The following is a 20,678-nucleotide window of genomic DNA, read 5'->3' as shown; positions in this document are numbered from 1 at the left end:
TTAAGGAAACGTATGACATGAAAAACAGATCGGTACATTTCGTCTTTACCAGAAAAACAAAAACAAAAAATGTACTCATCAGGAATAAACTTACATTGCAAATTGCTCATTTAAATGACAGAATGTAAATAGTAAAAAAAAAAAAAAAAAAAATCTAGATTCGTTTCTTGCAAACAGCATTAACGATTACAAACCAAAGCTATTGCATTAATAACTGTAACCCTTAATTAAACGTTATAATCAAGTATCCATGGACCTCATCTTACCTAAGCTGCTTTTGCGTAGAAGAAACTTTGGAAGAATGCGTCTGATGCGCGAGTCGTGTGGCTTACATAGCTCAACACCGATGACGCATGAAATGGGCTTATGACATCTCAGAACGCGCTTTATCCGTCGGATGAACACACGAAGAGTTCTAAAGAGTTTAGCTCATTACTCAGTGCCTTTAAAATATATTTGTATGATTTTGTAGTCAAACAATGTCCCTTCTGATGATCGAAACCATAAAAAAAATGTGGTTGGAGGGGGTTTTGGGCACTTGACGTTTTGACATGGTTGACACACACACACACACACACACACACACACACACAAATGTTGTGTTTCCATGTTTTATGGGGACTTTCCATAGACGTAATGGTTTTTATACTGTACAAACTTTATATTCTATCCCCTAAACCTAACCCTACCCCTAAACCTAACCCTCACAGAAAACTTTCTGCATTTTTATCTTTTCAAAAAACATAATTTAGTGTGATTTATAAGCTGTTTTCCTCATGGGGACCGACAAAATGTCCCCACAAGGTCAAACATTTCGGGTTTTACTATCCTTATGGGGACATTTGGTCCCCACAAAGTGATAAATACACGCTCACACACACACACACACACACACACACACACACACACACACACACACACACACACACACACACACACACATGTTGTGTTTCCATGTTTTATGGGGACTTTCCATAGACATAATGGTTTTTATACTGTACAAACTTTATATTCTATCCCCTAAACCTAACCCTACCCCTAAACCTAACCCTCACAGAAAACTTTCTGCATTTTTACATTTTCAAAAAACATAATTTAGTGTGATTTATAAGCTGTTTTCCTCATGGGGACCGACAAAATGTCCCCACAAGGTCAAACATTTCGGGTTTTACTATCCTTATGGGGACATTTGGTCCCCACAAAGTGATAAATACACGCTCACACACACACACACACACACACACACACACACACACACACACACACACACACACACACACACACACACACACACACACACACACACACACATTTTGTTTCTATTGTTTAATTTCGAACGCTGAAATTGTTGTTTAGGCCGCCTACATTTCCCACAAAGCCACTCTACATGACGTCACGTTATGATTGCGGAAGTGCTGCTGGTGTAACGTGAATTTGCTGTCAGATACATATATCTCACAAGTTCAGTGAGTTATTGCATTTAAAGCAATCAGTCCGCTATGGCTGCTCTTAAATACGCAGGTATGGATGACACAGACAGTGAAGATGAGCTTCCGCCCGGCTGGGAGGAGAGATCAACTAAAGACGGATGGGTTTATTATGCCAAGTGAGTGTTTGACAATAGTGTACACCAAACACACACAACATACACGTGTGACATCTGCATTTACACTTCTGATTATTTCCCAATGAAAGAAAGATGTATGAGTGTGCACGCCAGTAGCATTTGTGATGTGATTTATAAGAGTGATTGACACACAACATTGTCTAATGTCATAATTCATTTCAGCCATGAGGAAATGAAGACTCAATGGGAACATCCCAAAACTGGGAAGAAGAAACGCTGTGCTGGAGGTATGGCAGTGATTTTATAACGTCAATAGATGTTAACGTAACATTAAAAGAGTGATGGACAATCATTTTATGATGCTGTTTGTACACATTAGAGCAGCATGATTAAATTGTATAGTTTGTTGTTCTATTTTGACATGTTTTGATAAAGGGGAACATTAATTGATAATTTTGTTGTCCAGATTAATTAAATTATATATATATAAAAATGGAATTCACGCTAAAAAAAGTTGCTTTTTACACCTCTAGCACAATAAACTTGTTTCAATGTGTGAGTTCAAAGTCATTTTGATATTATTATTATTTTTTTATGGGGCTTACAAGTAAAAATGAAATCAAATGTCATGTGGTGTAACTGTTTGGAGAAAGAAAACAAAATCAATGTCTCATTTAAAGCTGAATTTCTTAAGTGTTGGCATGGGTAGTGCAGAATAATCTTTTATTATTATTATTATTATTATTATTTCTTTAAAGTAAACCTTTAAATTATTTTCTTTTAAAATATGAGTAATATTTTAAGAAAAAAACAAACGAACAAAAATGTTTATTTTTCAAATCAAAGTCAGGTGCGGTAAACAACATGGTAGCGATTTAAAAAACAAAACAAAAACAAAAAAAAAACAGAGAGGACCCCTTTAGACCCTCCTGACTATGTGTGATTTAAAAAAAAATTTCATATATGAATATTTGTTCATACAATTTTGAACTTTTTATGAGTTTTTATGAAAATGCACATTTTGCTCCGGTCATATGTAGTAACCCTGAGAACACTTCTTGATATACTTGACTCAAAAAGTTTCAAATTTTTTAAATATATTTTTTCATTTTCTTTCAAAAATATGTTTTATTTTTTTTATTTGTTTTTATAGTTATATATAAGTTATATGATTATGTTAATGACTCATGTATTCAAGGTGCAAGGGAATATTTGAATACCTTTTTTGTTTTGTGTTTGTAGTTACACCACATGACATATGTACAGTCATTAAATCAGATTTTTTCATTTGATTTTTTGTATAAAATACTACCCATTTCTTACCCCCAACATTTATGAAACCAAGATCACATTTCAACAAACTTGACACATGTATTTTAAACTAGATTTTCTCATGTTGTGTCACCTTAGAAAACCTATTGGGTAATGTAACCGTTCACTGATAATACGTTATTATGATATATTTTATTTGATTGTTATTCTTTAGCTCTGCCGTATGGATGGGAGCAGGAAACCGATGACAAGGGCCAAATCTACTATGTCGAGTGAGTTCAGTGAACACGCTGTCCACATCATGGTTTCACAGCATTGTGATGTGTGTTTAAACTCTGTATATTCTGCTGGTAAACACTATGTAAAATATAAAAGGTTAAAATCAGTTTTGTTATTTCTGTAAGCTTTGAGGCCATCTTCTGTATCTCCTAATATGTTCTCATCTGGGAGAACAGACCAATAATAATGATGACATCATCTTGCACTCACAGGCGTAAACACATTTTTGGTCCAATAAATTGCTTCCTTGAACATCATCTGCTTGTGTAGGGAATTGGCACATATACAATATATGCACATGTTCTTGTAAGAGCATGTGCAAAACCACTATGTAAAGGGTTACAATGTGTGTTGTGATAGAGTCCAATGATGCATGTGCTGCTCTGCTGTACTGGCCATTTATATATCTCTCCCCCCCCCCCTTCTTTTCACCAGTCACATCAACAAACGCATTACGTATTTTGACCCCCGGCAGGCGTTTACTATAGAAGACATGCAGCTGAAACCCAAACGCTACGATGGCAACACTGCCGCTCTGGAGATACTGCAGGGTCGTGACCTCTCAAACATGGTCATAGTCATCACAGGAGCCAACTCTGGGATTGGTGAGTCCTCAAAGAACATAACCAGGGTTCATAACAAGAGACCTATAATAACAGGGGTCTTCAACAGGGAGTCTGACGCAGTACTGCAGGCGCTCCATCAATTATTGTTTCATCTCAATCTAAATGTTAGGGGGAAAAATGACAATATGTGTTAAACAAATAATCAATGATATCTTAAAGGGATAGTTCAGTCCAAAAATTATAAATCTCTCATCATTTACTCATACTGTCTCATACTCGTATGACTTTCTTTCTTATGTGGGACATACAATGATTTTGGAAGAGCATCATGTGCTTTTGTCCATACAATGCAAGTTAATGTGGTCCAACCTTTCAAGTTCTTATATCTTTTGTGGAATTTCATTGAAATACTTCTATGATTGATCTACAGTAATGTTAGCTTCACACTATCTTAGCAAACGACCCAATACAGTTTCTAATAGTGTTTGATGAGCTAATAAAACCTGAGCATAATAATCCAGCTGCAGTCAGTACAGTATTTGTCCACAAGGTTGCAGTGTAACATTAACTGTTGAGTCATCATGTTCCCGTAGAGTTTGTCACACTGAAATGAACATGTGGAGACCGAGATCACACTGTAATGATCGTACTGAAATTCATTAGCAGAGTTTAGATCACATGTCATTGTAAATTCATAACGAATAAGGTTTGTTTGTGAATTTTTTTTAAGTAGGTGTTTGTATTGTGAATGATTGCAGGTGCAGGATAGACAAACGTTTAGGATTTTGGCTTGTTGTAATTGAAAACTAGACCTGTGTGGAATACGTGACTGCACAATGCCACAGAAAACACCACTGATTTCTATAGAATTAGTGAAATGTGAACCTCCCCTTGCTCCTTGGACGTTCGTTTATTCATTATTTTGGATAATTTGATAAAACTCCCAATAACAGTATCATTTTTTTTAAACTGTTAATCATTATGTGTTCCCACGATCATGAAAAACTGCCATGAAATGAATACAGTTTTAAAAAGGGAAATTAAATGGACATTCCTCTATTGAATATCATTTTTTTCTTCTTCTGTTTTTAACACTAGTGTTGGCTAGAAAGTTTCCTTTTGAGATCTCTCTAGAATGATTTTTTAAAATAATTTTTTCTGTAATCATAAATCACAGAAAATGTCACATGGCGTGAGAGCTGTGATGACTATAACGAATGATTCTCTAATCAGTTTCATTAAAGGGATAGTACACCTAACAAAGTAAATTCTCTCATCATTTCCTCACCCTCATGTCATCCCAGATGTGCATGACTTTCTTTCATTTGCTCAACACAAATTAAGATTTTAGAAGAATATTTCAGCTCTGTAGGTCCATACAATGCAAGTGAATGGTGACCAGAAGTTTTTAGCACCAAACAGCACATATAGACATCATACAAGTAATCCATCCGACTCCAGTGGTTAAATCCATAACTTCTAAAGCAATATGATAGGTGTGGCAGAGAAACAGATCAATATTTGAGTCAATATCCAGTTTCACTTTCACATTCTTCTTCTTGTGTTTTTGGTGATTCACATTCTTCATGCATATCGCCCCCTACTGGACATGAAGAAGAATTTCTATCAAAAAGGTACTTAAATATTGATCTGTTTCTAACCCACAGCATGCTTCAGAATGCTTCCGAAAATATGTATTTAACCACAGGAGTCTTATGGATTACTTTTATGATGTCTTTATGTGCTTTTTGGAGCTTCAGAGTATTGGTCACCATTCACTTGCATTGTATGGACCTACAGAGCGAAAATATTCTTCTAAAATCATAATTTGTGTTCTGCAGAAGAAAGAAAGTGAAACACATCTGAGATGGTATTGGGGTGACTAAATGATGTGAGAATTACATTTTTTTGATGAACTATCCCTTTAATGTAAATCTTAACACCTTGAATCTTGCATCAAACATTTGATGTATTGACTTTTAGAGTCATTACTACTGAAATAAATTCCATATTGAAGATATGTTTCTGGACGTGCTGATCACTCTTTACGGTCTGTATTTAACTGTTGTGTAATGTGATTGTAACACTAGAGGGCGGAGAAGCGCTGTGTGACACTCTTAAATCTGTGTTTGCAGGATTCTGGCATATTTCAGGAATGCCTTCACACGTAATGAAATGCAATATTTAGGAAAGAAACAAACTTTTAATAATATAGTGTGATTATTGTTATTATTTGTGTATGATGTTAGTCATACGTCATTTGATCAATATGATTACAATTACTTTCTTGTCTAGGCCTTGAATGGCACCAGGCCAAACTATCATATATTTCCATTTATTTTCCATTTTTCTTTATCTTACAATTATTTTACATTATTGAATTTTTTTTTCAAATATAAAGACATTAGCAGTATTGTTCCATCTGCAGTTTCCTGTATTTAACAGTTTTACACTAATATCCCTGAATTTGTTTGTAAATGTGTTTTTACACTCTTTACTTAAATATATATTAGATTTATAACTATATTCAACACCATACCAGCAAACAGAACCGTAGTTGTACGTGCAAAAAAATATTTTTTACCCACATAAAGATTCATTGTAATAATTGTGTTTGTCATTTACATTTCACATGCACGTGTTTAATGCAGGATTTCTCCTGCAGCCTGATCATAATGTAATTACAGTATGATGGGTTATATTCTTTTTTAAGACTGATACTGTACTGTGTTTTATTAGTCCTGTATGGAAACACACTACTGTGGTAATGGAAACAAATGCTCTTTTATATCCTCTCTGTCTCTCTCTCTCTCCCTGTCTCTTGTTAACGTGTTCTCTGGTTGTGGAGCGGTACACCTGCACCCGTGCATTGATCCTAAGGCGCGTGTTTGACCTCGGCTGATGCCTCCCATTCATTCCCATTAGTGACTTGGGCACTTTCCTTAATTCTCCTCTATTGAACCAACTAAAAGTTATTTACCGTCTAAAGTAGCGTTCACTTCACTCAAACACAGCATTGCAACACACCCAACAGTATCTGACCTGAGACCTGCACTGGAAAAAAGGATTTTTGCTGCTTAATTAAAATGAACAAAAGCAACAACTCTAGAACATTTAGTCATGACTTTATTGTGTTCTATTCATTTAAATGTGTAAAACGGACATTTATTTAATCCGTTTGAGTTGGGACTACATACGTAGAATATGTGTTTTGGTGTTAATGTAGCATTAATGAAACTGGGCAGGAGATTTTCATTTCTCGGTGTGCTTTACATTAGGGATGCAACGATACTATTTTTCTCTTCCGATACCTGAACTCTCAGTATCAGCTGATACCGATCTGATACTAGTGTTATGTTTTTCTTAATGTGTTTAGAACATCTTTAATTCATCGCGTGGAACCGATTGGGAGTACTCTTTGAGTAAAGAAACAAAAACCTCTAACAATACATTATTTCATAAAAAAATAGGACAACAAAAACCAATTAAATAAGAGCATGTGCAAAACTTTATTGTTAACTAGTCTGCAGGATGCAGCAGCAAAAAAAAAACTAATTCCAATGAAAGTCTCTTAACACATTTTAACTTGTAACTGGACTCTCGCTCACTCACTCACTCACTCACTCACTCACTCACTCACTCACTCACTCACTCACTCACTCACTCACTCACTCACTCACTCACTCTATCTCTCTTTCTCACTCTCACTCACTCACTCACTCTCTTACTCACTCTATCTGTCTTTCTCACTCTCACTCTCACTCACTCATTCACTCACTCAATCTCAATTTTTCAATTTCAATTTAAAAGTAATTTATTGGCATGATTGTGTTTACATACAATATTGCCAAAGCATTAATACATAAAACAGATAATGACAAGACAAATAGTAATAATAAAATAGTAACAAATAACAACAAAGATAGAATTAAAATAAGGTGCCGGGTAATGAATCAAATAAAAATAAAAACTATAATAAATATATACACTATACAATATAAAATAAAATATGCATTTAACAGGACATTTTGAACATAAAAGAATAAAAGTACTGTGAATGAAGTACATTAAGGCAGTAATTGGTTTCTGAGGGTGTGCAGCTCAAAAACGAGTTTAGCTGCAACTGATGCATGATGGTCCTCCCCCAGTAACACCAGCATCTGATCTGTTCTCCCCCAGTAACACCAGCATCTGAACTGTTCTCCCCCAGTAACACCAGCATCTTATCTGATCTCCCCCAGTAACACCAGCATCTGATCTGATCTCCCCCGGTAACACCAGCATCTGATCTGTTCTCCCCCGGTAACACCAGCATCTGATCTGTTCTCCCCCGGTAACACCAGCATCTGATCTGATCTCCCCCAGTAACACCAGCATCTGATCTGTTCTCCCCCAGTAACACCAGCATCTGATCTGTTCTCCCCAGTAACACCAGCATCTGATCTGTTCTCCCCAGTAACACCAGCATCAGATCTGTTCTCCCCCAGTAACACCAGCATCTGATCTGTTCTCCCCCAGTAACACCAGCATCTGATCTGTTCTCCCCAGTAACACCAGCATCTGATCTGATCTCCCCCAGTAACACCAGCATCTGATCTGATCTCCCCCAGTAACACCAGCATCTGATCTGATCTCCCCCGGTAACACCAGCATCTGATCTGTTCTCCCCCGGTAACACCAGCATCTGATCTGTTCTCCCCCGGTAACACCAGCATCTGATCTGATCTCCCCCGGTAACACCAGCATCTGATCTGTTCTCCCCCGGTAACACCAGCACCTGATCTGATCTCCCCCGGTAACACCAGCATCTGATCTGTTCTCCCCCGGTAACACCAGCACCTGATCTGATCTCCTCCAGTAACACCAGCATCTGATCTGATCTCCTCCAGTAACACCAGCATCTGATCTGATCTCCTCCAGTAACACCAGCATCTGATCTGATCTCCCCCAGTAACACCAGCGTCTGATCTGATCTCCCCCAGTAACACCAGCGTCTGATCTGATATTCCCCAGTAACACCAGCATCTGATCTGTTCTCCCCCAGTAACACCAGCATCTGATCTGTTCTCCCCCAGTAACACCAGCATCTGAACTGTTCTCCCCCAGTAACAACAGCATCCTATCTGATCTCCCCCAGTAACACCAGCATCTGATCTGATCTCCCCCAGTAACACCAGCATCTGATCTGATCTCCCCAGTAACACCAGCATCTGATCTGATCTCCCCAGTAACACCAGCATCTGATCTGTTCTCCCCAGTAACACCAGCATCTGATCTGATCTCCCCAGTAACACCAGCATCTGATCTGATCTCCCCAGTAACACAGCATCTGATCTGATCTCCCCAGTAACACCAGCATCTGATCTGATCTCCCCCAGTAACACCAGCATCTGATCTGATCTCCTCCAGTAACACCAGCATCTGATCTGTTCTCCCCAGTAACACCAGCATCTGATCTGATCTCCCCAGTAACACCAGCATCTGATCTGATCTCCTCCAGTAACACAGCATCTGATCTGATCTCCCCAGTAACACCAGCATCTGATCCGATCTCCCCAGTAACACCAGCATCTGATCTGATCTCCCCAGTAACACCAGCATCTGATCTGATCTCCTCCAGTAACACCAGCATCTGATCTGATCTCCCCAGTAACACCAGCATCTGATCTGATCTCCTCCAGTAACACCAGCATCTGATCTGATCTCCCCCAGTAACACCAGCATCTGATCTGATCTCCTCCAGTAACACCAGCATCTGATCTGATCTCCTCCAGTAACACCAGCATCTGATCTGATCTCCTCCAGTAACACCAGCATCTGATCTGATCTCCCCCAGTAACACCTGCATCTGATCTGTTCTCCCCCAGTAACACCAGCATCTGATCTGTTCTCCTCCAGTAACACCAGCATCTGATCTGTTCTTCTCCAGTAACACCAGCATCTGATCTGTTCTCCCCCAGTAACACCAGCATCTGATCTGTTCTCCCCCAGTAACACCAGCATCTGATCTGTTTCTGCCAAACTGGAAAACTATGGCATGAGGTTTGAGAGTTTGTATTTCTCTCTCAACTCTGTAAATTTCTCACAGTGAAGGAGAAAGTGTGTCTCTGTCTCGACCTCACCCGTGTCACAGTGAGACTCGTTCATGTTTGACTGTGATCACTGAGTCTGTATTTGGGGAGGATCCGTCTCTGTTTTGGATCTCTTACAGTGTGCAGATATTCTGCCAGATTATATGTTCTGTTTAGGGCCGATAACATTCCAGTTTGCTTTGGTTTTTACTTTCATTTTCCCAATGGTCCAAATATGAATTTGTGCTTTCTTTTATGATTTGGTTTATTCTGATCTGGTTTTGTTCAGCAGTGCTGGTCTGAAACTGGTGTTTGTTAGTTGTTAGTGGGCTTGTGAGTTTTCTGGTTTTAGGCTTCAGCTCTTGGGTTTTAAGGGCTTCATGTTGCATTGTGTTTGGGGAACTTGAATTTAGGTGTGTCCAAAATTTGAGGGATGGTTTTTCAATATGTATAATAAGGGGGTATCTGCCTAGTTCGGCCCGGCATGCATTAGTAGGTGTTCTTCTCTGAACTCTTCGAATGTTTCTACAGAATTCTGCATGCAGGGATTCTATGGGGTGTTTGTCCCATCTCCAGTAATCTGCCATACAGAGTGGACCCCAAACTTTGCCCTTAATAAACATAGAATGCTCTTCAGGCTTTCTCTTTTATTGCATTCACTGGAAGATCATAATTTTAGTTTTGTTCAGATTGACTGTCAGGGCCCAGTTCTGACAGTAGTTCTCCAGCAGGTCCAGGTGCTGCTGTAGCCCTTGTGCAGTAGCTGACAGCAGCACCAGATCATCTGCATAGAGAAGAAATTTAACTTCAGAATGGTTTAGAGTAAGACCGGGTGTTGCAGATTGGTCCAGTAGCACTGCTAACTCATTAATGTAAATGTTGAACAGAGTTGGACTCAGACTGCAGCCCGGTCTCACTCCTCGCCCTTGAGTGAAAAATTCTGTTCTTTTATTGCTAATTTTAACTGCGCACCTGTTGTCTGAATACATAGATTTGATAGTGTCGTACAATTTACCCCCAATGCCGGATTGTAGAATTTTATAATATAGACCATCATGCCACATGGAATCGAGTGCTTTTTTAAAATCAACAAAGCATGCATAAATCTTGCCTTTGCTTTTTTGATGCACGTGCTGGTTGACTATCGTGTGAATGTGGTCAGTGGTGCGGTGGTTTGGTAGGAATCCAATCTGACTCTTACTCAAGACATTGTGCTTTGTAAGGAAGGCCTGTATCCGGGCGTTCAGGATACAGCAGAAAGTCTTCCCCAGATTGCTGCTCACACAAATGCCTCGGTAGTTATTGGGGTCGAATTTGTCTCCGCTCTTATATAATGGGTGTATTAAGCCCAAACTCCAGGTGTCAGGGAAATAGCCAGACTGCAGAACCAGATTGAAGAGTTTTAACAAGGCCTCCTGCAGTACTCACTCTCTTTCTCACTCACTATCACTCACTCAATCTCTCTCTCTCTCACTCACTCACTCACTCACTCACTCACTCACTCACTCACTCACTCTTTCACTCACTCACTCTTTCTCTCACTCACTCACTCACTCTTTCTCTCACTCACTCTCACTCACTCACTCTTTCTCTCAGTCTCTCTCACTCACTCTTTCTCTCTCTCACTCTTTCTCTCACTCACTCACTCACTCACTCACTCACTCACTCACTCACTCACTCTTTCTCTCACTCTTTCTCTCACTCTCTCTCACTCTTTCTCTCACTCTTTCTCTCACTCTTTCTCTCACTCTTTCACTCACTCACTCACTCACTCACTCTATCTCTCTTTCTCACTCTCACTCACTCACTCACTCACTCTTTCTCTCACTCACTCTTTCTCTCACTCACTCTTTCTCTCACTCACTCTTTCTCTCACTCACTCTTTCTCTCACTCACTCACTCACTCACTCACTCACTCACTCACTCACTCACTCACTCACTCTTTCTCTCACTCTTTCTCTCTCTCACTCTTTCACTCACTCACTCACTCAATTCAATTCAATTCAAATGAGCTTTATTGGCATGACTGTATACAGTGTACAATGTTGCCAAAGCATTGAGTAATAAACACATTACAAACATAAAAACAACAACATGTATATACAATAAATGAATAATAATGATAATAATAAACAAATAAAAATAAATACAAATACAAATGACAAAGTAAAAAACAGAGAGCAATGAGGAAGGGAGGAGAAAAAAGTAATTAAATATGAGTTTGAATAGAGGTGTAATAGGTCAGTCTCTCGCCCTCATGTGATGACAGGACGACACATACTGCGCTGCAGCTGAACACACTCGACTTTCTCTCCCATTAGATACGAGAGTTTGTCTACATTATTTATGTCCTGGAATTCAGGTAGAATATGAGCTATTTTTGTAAAGTGTGTTTCTAATGGTCTCATATTTACTGCAGTGAGTGAGGAAGTGAAGTTCATCCTCCACAACTCCTTCAGTGCAGTGTGAACACAGTCTGTCCTCTCTGGGTCTCCGGTTCTGCCTGTGTCGACCCGTCTCTACAGACAGACTGTGCTCACTCAGACGATACTTTGACAGTAGCTTTCTTTGACCATAATCTTTAACATGGATCAAATATGGTGCCAATTTATAATCAGTCTTAATTCTGTGGAAGTAGTTTAATTTATGTACCTGAGTGACTTTGTGCTGCCAATCGTGAATGTATTCACTCACTCACTCACTCAATCTATCTCTCACTCTCACTCACTCACTCACTCAATCTATCTCTCACTCTCATTCAATCTCTCTCTCACTCTCACTCACTCACTCAATCTATCTCTCACTCTCACTCACTCACTCAATCTATCTCTCACTCTCACTCACTCACTCACTCAATCTATCTCTCACTCTCACTCAATCTCTCTCTCACTCTCACTCACTCAATCAATCTATCTCTCACTCTCACTCACTCACTCACTCACTCAATCTCTCTCTCACTCTCACTCACTCAATCTATCTCTCACTCTCACTCACTCACTCACTCACTCACTCAATCTATCTCTCACTCTCACTCACTCACTCACTCACTCAATCTATTTCTCACTCTCACTCACTCACTCAATCTATCTCTCACTCTCACTCACTCACTCACTCAATCTATCTCTCACTCTCACTCACTCACTCACTCAATCTATCTCTCACTCTCACTCAATCTCTCTCTCACTCTCTAGTGAAATGCAGTCTCTTTGTTCACCAAGTAGAAGCGTGTGTGAGCGTGTGTGTAGTGTGGGTGTATTTGTGTGTGTGTGTGTGTGTGTGTGTGTGTGTGTGTGTGTGTGTGTGTAAATGGGCGCATCACTGTTTGGTCGACTCTTCCCTCTTTTTGTGGCAGGAATTGATGTATTTTGCTGCTAGTGAAATGCAGTCTCTTTGTTCACCAGGTAAATATTAAGCTTGTGCAATATGCAATCTCTCTCACTCTCTTTCTCACTCTTTCTCACTCACTCATTCTCTCACTCACTCTTTCTCTCACTCTCACTCACTCTCACTCACTCACTCTCTCACAATCACTTACTCAATCTATCACTCACTCTCTTTCTCACTCACTCAATCTATCTCTCACTCTCTTTCTCACAATCACTCTCAATCTATCACTCACTCTCTTTCTCACAATCACTCTCAATCTATCACTCACTCTCTTTCTCACTCACTCAATCTATCTCTCACTCTCTTTCTCACAATCACTCTCAATCTATCACTCACTCTCTTTCTCACTCACTCAATCTATCTCTCACTCTCACTCTCTCACTCTCTTTCTCACTCTTTCTCACTCACTCATTCTCTCACTCTCACTCTCACTCACTCACTCTCTCACAATCACTTACTCAATCTATCACTCACTCTCTTTCTCAATTTCAATTTCAATTTCAAATTTGCTTTATTAGCATGACTGTGTAACACAATGTTGCCAAAGCATCAACATATTATATATAAATAATAAAACAAACAGACAAACAAACAAAACATATATGTATAAATCATGTCACATGTAGCATTGTAAATAGATGGATAAATAAATATACACACACTGTATAAATAAATACATTGGGTCACTCTAGAGAATTAGCTGTCTCTGGCGTTGTGAATAGCTAGCACATATTTAGCCGCTAGTGCAGCTGTATTATCATCTTCTCCGAGTAAGAAGGACATTTTTTCAGTGTCACTCAGTTCATAGAATGATGGGATCAAGGCTTCAAATTTGGGCAGAAACGTTTCTCTTATATTGCTATATTTCGAGCAAAAGAGCAGAAAGTGTTCCTCATCCTCTATGTGCTGTAGATCACAATGTCTACAGATCCTCTGCTCTCTCTCTGTCCATGTTTGTCTACGTCTTCCTCTCTCTATCTCTAGGTCATGGTCACTTCATCTGTATTTGGAGAGGATTTGTCTTTCTTTAAAATGTTTAATAAATAGATAACTGGCCAATTTAGTGGTTCTATTGAGGGTCGAGTAACATTGGAGTTTATTCTGGAGGTCAAAATGTGCTTTTAATGATTTATCATGAGTGTCTTTTAGATTTGTGTGGATTTCTTTAATAATAATTTTGGGGCTGTAGCTGTGGTCAATAAGGAGTATAGTCTGATGGACCGAGTTGAAGAGCGAGTGTGTTCAGAGGATGAGGTTCTGCTGAGGATTCATTGGCGAGGAGGGCTTTATATTGCACTGACTCTGGATCAGACTGATGGAGGTGATGCCAGAACTGAACACATCTCTTCTGGATCTCAATGTTCAGCGGGTACAGGCCTAGCTTCGGCCCTGCAGGCGGCGGTGGACGTGTTTCTGTGGACCCCTAAAATATTTTTGGCAATTTCCAATTGTAATTTTTCTACTGGTGTTTTATCCCAATTTTTAAAATTTAGTACTGGTCCCCAAATTTCACATCCATATAAAATAATTGGTTTTATTATTGAATTATATAATTTGATCCAGGTTTTAATGGGTAATTTTAAGTGTCCGCATCGTGATTTTATGGCATAGAAAGCCCTCCGTGCCTTTTCACTCAGAGTTTTAACAGCCAGACCGAAGCGTCCCGAGCGCTGATGTCGATACCCAGATAGCTATAGCTCGTGCTGTGCTGCAGGACCTGGCCTTTATACAGGAACTGGTGTTTGTGTGCCTGAGATCGGGCCTTCTTCTGGAACACCATGACTCTGGTTTTGTCCAGGTTGACTGTCAGGGCCCAGTCTTGACAGTACTGTTCCAGCAGGGACAGGCTCTGCTGAAGGCCCTCAGGTGTGCTGGGACAGCAGGACCAGATCATCCGCGTACAGCAGACATCTGACCTCTGACCCCTGACCCCTGGCCTGTGTGTGGTGTAGAGTGAGACCGGGTACAGTCGAGCTCTCCAGCGCTGATGCCAGATCATTGATGTAGATGTTGAATAGAGTCGGGCTCAGACTGCAGCCCTGCCTCACTCCACGGCCCTGCTGGAAGAACGCGCTTCTGTGGTCACTGATTTTCACAGCACTTTTGCTGTTGCTGTACAGAGATTTTATAATATCAAATGTTTTTCCGCCGATGCCAATTTGTAGGATTTTGTATAGTAGACCATCATGCCAAATTGAGTCGAATGCTTTTTAAAGTCTACAAAACATGCAAATATTTTTCTTTGTTTGTCCTTGATGTTTTTGTTGATGAGAGTGTGGAGGGAATAGATGTGGTTGGATGTGCGGTGTTTTGGTAAAAAGCCAATTTGTGCTTTATTTAAAATGTTGTGTGATGAAATGTGTGAGACGATGCGCCTGTTTATGATGCTGCAGAACAGTTTTCCTAAAGCACTGCCCACACTGATGCCGCGATAACTATTGGGGTCGAATCGATCACCTTTCTTGAATATGGGTGTGATGAGTCCCTCAGACCAGCTCTCAGGGACGCTTCCGGACCACAACACCAAATTAAATAATTTGGCTAAAGTTTGAATCATGCTGGGACTGCTGAGTTTAAGCATTTCGTTACTAATGTGATCTTGTCCACATGCTTTCTTTAATTTAAGATGTTTTATATGTTCTAATATTTCAGATATTGTTATATATTTATCTAATGGATTTTGATAATTCTTAATTGTTTTCTCCAAGTCTTCTAATGTTTTCTTTATTTTACTCTGAGGTTGGTTAAGGTCAGCTGGTGCAATTTTTCGATACAAATTTTCAAAGTAAGATTTCCAAATTGTGCCATTCTGGAGTGACATCTCTAGTTTGGGTTTTTCTAGTTTTTTATAAAGGTTCCAGAAAGTATTTTGATCTACCGAATCATCAATTTCATCGATTTTGGCTTTAAAATATTTTTCTCTTTTGTTCCTCAAAATTCTTTTGTAATTTTGCAGACAGTCTGAATAAGAGAGCCGTACTGTCTGGCTGGACGGATCTTTGTGCTTTTTGTTAGAGAGTCTCCTCAGTTCTTTTCTGAGACCGGCACATTCATCATCGAACCAGACATCCTTTCTCATTCTCTGTTGATGCGTTTTATGTTTGCTTTGCGGTTTAATGTTAGATAGAGTTATCAATGTTTTGAATATGTAATTTACGTTTTTTGTTGCTAAATTTATTCCATTAATATCTAAAGTGAAATCAATGGACATAAATTCATCCAGCATTTTTGATATAGTAGGACTGTTCATATTTTCTTTGAATTGATCCGAGTTGGATTGATTCCATTTAAGTTTAGGTTTCAGAGGAAACAGTTTTTCAGATTCAAGTGGAGAGGTTTTAGTTATTTCACACGGGGTTTCAGATAAAGCACAGTTTGGCAGTGATCGGAGATCGGGAGCTGAGGTCTGACTGTGAAGGCATTAATAACGCTTGGGTCAATATCTGTTATTGAATAATCTACCACACTGGCTCCTAATCTGGAGCAGTAAGTGAATCTACCTAATGTATCTCCACGAGTTCTGCCGTTGATGATGTAGATTCCTAAACCTTTACAGAGTTTTAACATTTGTTTTCCATTAATGTTCACTGAATTATCGTAGCTGTTTCTCGGTGTGATATTCAATGAGGAATGAAACGTGGTGTCATTGAGGATGTGGTCATTATCTACAATATTTACATAATCAATTTCTCGCCCTGTTCTGGCGTTTAAGTCTCCGCAGATGAGGATATCTCCTCTGGACTGAAAGTGTAAGATATCAGCCTGTAATGTTGGAAAGCTTTGCTCTTCGTAATAGGGAGAGTCGTGGGGTGGGATATAGATGGCACAAAGGTAAAGATTGGACTGTGATATGATGGATTTCACTTCAAGCCAAATAGATGATTTTCCACTTTTAGCAATTTTAATCGAATGTTTTAAATCGTCTTTGTGCCATATAAGTATTCCACCTGAGTCTCGGCCACATTTTATTTTAGAATTCTTTGATGAAGGAACCATAATTTCCTTGTATCCTATTGGACAGTGTAAAGTCTCATTACTACGACACCACGTCTCATGAAAGATACAGATGTCCATATCTGTTACACTGCTGAGTAAGTCTTGGTCTGCAGTCTTATTACCAAAAGCAGAAGAGTGCAGACCTTGTATATTCCAACTACTGATTTTAAAAGATTTCATGGGTTCTTCTATAATGTGTGTGTGATGTGTGTGTGATGCAGGTTATGTCCTCAGTCTGGAGCAGATGATGTTCAGCAGATGTCTTATCTGGTTGAGTTCAGCCGCTGCAGGGTTCTGTGGTTGTTGAGCGGCTGCTGCGTAGCTCTTGTGTTGTGATGGAGGGCCGGTGGCGGTCTGGGCTCTGCTGGAGGATGAGGGCTTCTCGGTGGCTGAGAGCTTCTCTTGTTATCGAAGTTTCTGTTGTTTCTTGCTGTGTTTCCAAGGGCTGTGCTTTTCAGCACTCTGGCGAAGACTTTCACTCCTTGCTTATTGAGATGTATGTGGTCATACATATGATGAGGCTGTATGTCTTTGTGATGGGCTAGATGAACATTAGGGATGAGTGCGCAGCTTCTGGAGAGTTCCACATTATTCCCGTGGATCACGTGGAAGGGCACGTCGTGCGTGGCAGCAGTGTGGACAGAGTTATTCTGGCCTCTGGGAATCGCTGTGTGGCTCTGATCGCCACCTCTCTCATCACAGGAGCCACACGGCCCTTCATGGCCCTTAAGTCATTTGTCCCTGTGTGGATTATTATGTGCTTGTAGTTTTCATGTTTACTCTCAGTCAGGATCTGAAAAGCACTTCTTGTGTTTGGACACCAGATTTTCTTGGCTCTCATGTTTGGTAAAGAAGTTTCTCACTGACATATTTCCCATTGGAGTCAGTCAGGATAAGAGCGTGTGTTTCTCCTGGGTCCTGTGCAGCGGAGCTGTGAATCTGGGATGCTGGATCAGTCGAGCAGTGAGGCTCTTCCACTGGTATCTGTTCAGGGTGAGGATTCTCCATGAGCATCTCTGGACGAGTCAAGGGTTTAGCAGAAGACTCTGGTGCTGAAACAGAATTGAGTCTTTCTTTTAGGTCAGTGATGAGTTCATCTTTGGTGTGGAGAACTGACTTCAAGGCAGAGAACTCCTCCTGCATTTCTTTTCTAACGTCTGCTAGTTGTCTTCCTAAAGTGGATTTTACTTCCCTCAGTTCATCTTTAGTTTGTTGAAGTTCTGTTGACATTTCTTCTCTGTGTCTCTGCAGATATTCAACTTCTTGTTTTAAGTTCTTTATGTCAATTGTAACTTGTTCCATGTTGATGTCTTTTAGGTGGGACAGTATTAACTCTTTTATCTCCACTACTTCTACTTCCAGAAGTGAAAAATTGTCTTTCATTCTTGACATTGGAGATGGGATCGCAGTTGCTGAAGTCGCTGATATCTTTTGGCCTGATTTTCCAGGGGAGGCATCAATGTTAAAATTTTTGTCAGCTTCATCAGACAGTGCCAGTGTTTTTATTAGTTCAAAATCCTTAATGAAGACCTTGAGAGCAGACTCTGATCCCTGGATCATGACAGTGCCATTTTGATATAAGTTCAGGGTCAAAAATCTTGTTTCATCATTTTTTCAGCATCTTCAAATGCTAAGATCTGTCTGCCTTTACAGATGCCTCTTTTCTTGATAAAGGTGAGATGTTGACAGAAGGCAGTGTGCCATAAAGGGCTGTGTTCGGTGTAAAAGAGCAGGTTGTTCATGGCACTGTTGTCCTGTATTTCAGCAAACAGTGTGTCAGGGCTCTCCTTCATCTGCTTGTGCCTGAGCATCAGCCTGGAGTGCTCAGAGCTCTTCTGAGGGTAGAGGAAGGGCGGGGCCAAGATGATGCGCTGGCCATTGTTGATTTGGAATGTAAACAATCAACTGAAATAACTGCCACTATTTTGAATAGTTTTGTTTTTCATCTCTCAGTGAATATATAAAATAGGCATAAATGAGTAAATAAGCCAAAAATTGTGAAAAATATGACTTTCACTGATCTCTTTACAATTCCAGATGTGTCCAAAAATGTTTTTCTGTGCTGTTCTTTCAAACAAAAATCAGGCAAAAGTCCAAAGAGAGATAAATAGTACTGTCTATTTAAAATATCTTTACCTCTCTTTCCCTGCAAGTTTTCTTATAGTTGTTGTTTGTTGCTTGATGTTATTCTTTCCAGCATGAATATCCTCTTCAGCAGAGGGTTATCCTGTGATCAGCTTCTCTTGAACTTTTCCTCAGATTCAGGTGTGACAGTTTAAAAAATAAAAACTGTCCAGATTCAACAAAATCTTTGTTTAGATGTTGTCTAGATGTTGTCTAGATGTTGTTGTATGTTGAATTCTCTATTTTCTTTAGCTTGTTGGCAAATAAATCTTATTTTTCTTGCAATTTATCTGGAGCTCAACTCAAGTGTGACCATCTCTCATGGAACACTCTCTCTCACTCCCTCACTCACTCACTATCTCTTTCAGTCACTCATCACTCATCACTCACTCACTCATCTCTCTCTCACTCACTCATCACTCACTCACTCACTCACTATATCTTTCAGTCAGTCAGTCACTCACTCACTCATATCTCTCACTCTCACTCACTCATCACTCACTCTCACTCATCACTCACTCACTCTATCACTCACTCACTCAGTCACTCATCTACTCACTCACTCACTCACTATCATCTTTCAGTCAGTCAGTCACTCACTCACTTTCTCACTCACTCAATCTATCTCTCACTCTCTTTCTCACAATCACTCTCAATCTATCACTCACTCTCTTTCTCACTCACTCAATCTATCTCTCACTCACTCTCTCACTCTCTTTCTCACTCTTTCTCACTCACTCATTCTCTCACTCACTCTTTCTCTCACTCTCACTCACTCACTCTCTCACAATCACTTACTCAATCTATCTCTCACTCTCTTTCTCACAATCACTCTCAATCTATCACTCACTCTCTTTCTCACTCACTCAATCTATCTCTCACTCTCTTTCTCACAATCACTCTCAATCTATCACTCACTCTCTTTCTCACTCACTCAATCTATCTCTCACTCTCTTTCTCACAATCACTCTCAATCTATCACTCACTCTCTTTCTCACTCACTCAATCAATCTCTCACTCTCACTCTCTTTCTCACTCTTTCTCACTCACTCATTCTCTCACTCACTCTTTCTCTCACTCTCACTCACTCTCACTCACTCACTCTCTCACAATCACTTACTCAATCTATCACTCACTCTCTTTCTCACTCACTCAATCTATCTCTCACTCTCTTTCTCACAATCACTCTCAATCTATCACTCACTCTCTTTCTCACTCACTCAATCTATCACTCACTCTCTTTCTCACAATCACTCTCAATCTATCACTCACTCTCTTTCTCACTCACTCAATCTATCTCTCACTCTCGCTCACTCACTCACTCACTCACTCACTCACTCACTCACTCACTCACTCAATCTATCTCTCACTCACTCACTCACTCAATCTCTCTCACTCTCTTTCTCACTCTTTCTC

The 20,678-nt window shown here is 39.7% G+C and overlaps 1 protein-coding gene across 1 annotated transcript in view; it reads left to right on the top strand.

The window, feature by feature from the left end:
- The first annotated feature begins 1,414 nt into the window (after nt 1-1,414).
- Nucleotides 1,415-20,678, top strand: part of LOC127640074 (WW domain-containing oxidoreductase) — a 329,961-nt gene continuing 310,697 nt past the window's right edge. Inside the window, exons 1-4 of the mRNA XM_052122463.1 lie at nt 1,415-1,606; nt 1,790-1,854; nt 3,054-3,111; nt 3,554-3,723. Coding sequence (XP_051978423.1) covers nt 1,500-1,606; nt 1,790-1,854; nt 3,054-3,111; nt 3,554-3,723 — 400 coding nt within the window. The 5' untranslated portion in view covers nt 1,415-1,499. The remainder of the gene's footprint in view (nt 1,607-1,789; nt 1,855-3,053; nt 3,112-3,553; nt 3,724-20,678) is intronic.

This window comes from Xyrauchen texanus, chromosome 49, assembly GCF_025860055.1.
Source record: "Xyrauchen texanus isolate HMW12.3.18 chromosome 49, RBS_HiC_50CHRs, whole genome shotgun sequence".
Classification (NCBI taxonomy): Eukaryota; Metazoa; Chordata; class Actinopteri; order Cypriniformes; family Catostomidae; genus Xyrauchen; species Xyrauchen texanus.
This window is presented reverse-complemented; position numbering and strand designations above follow the sequence as displayed.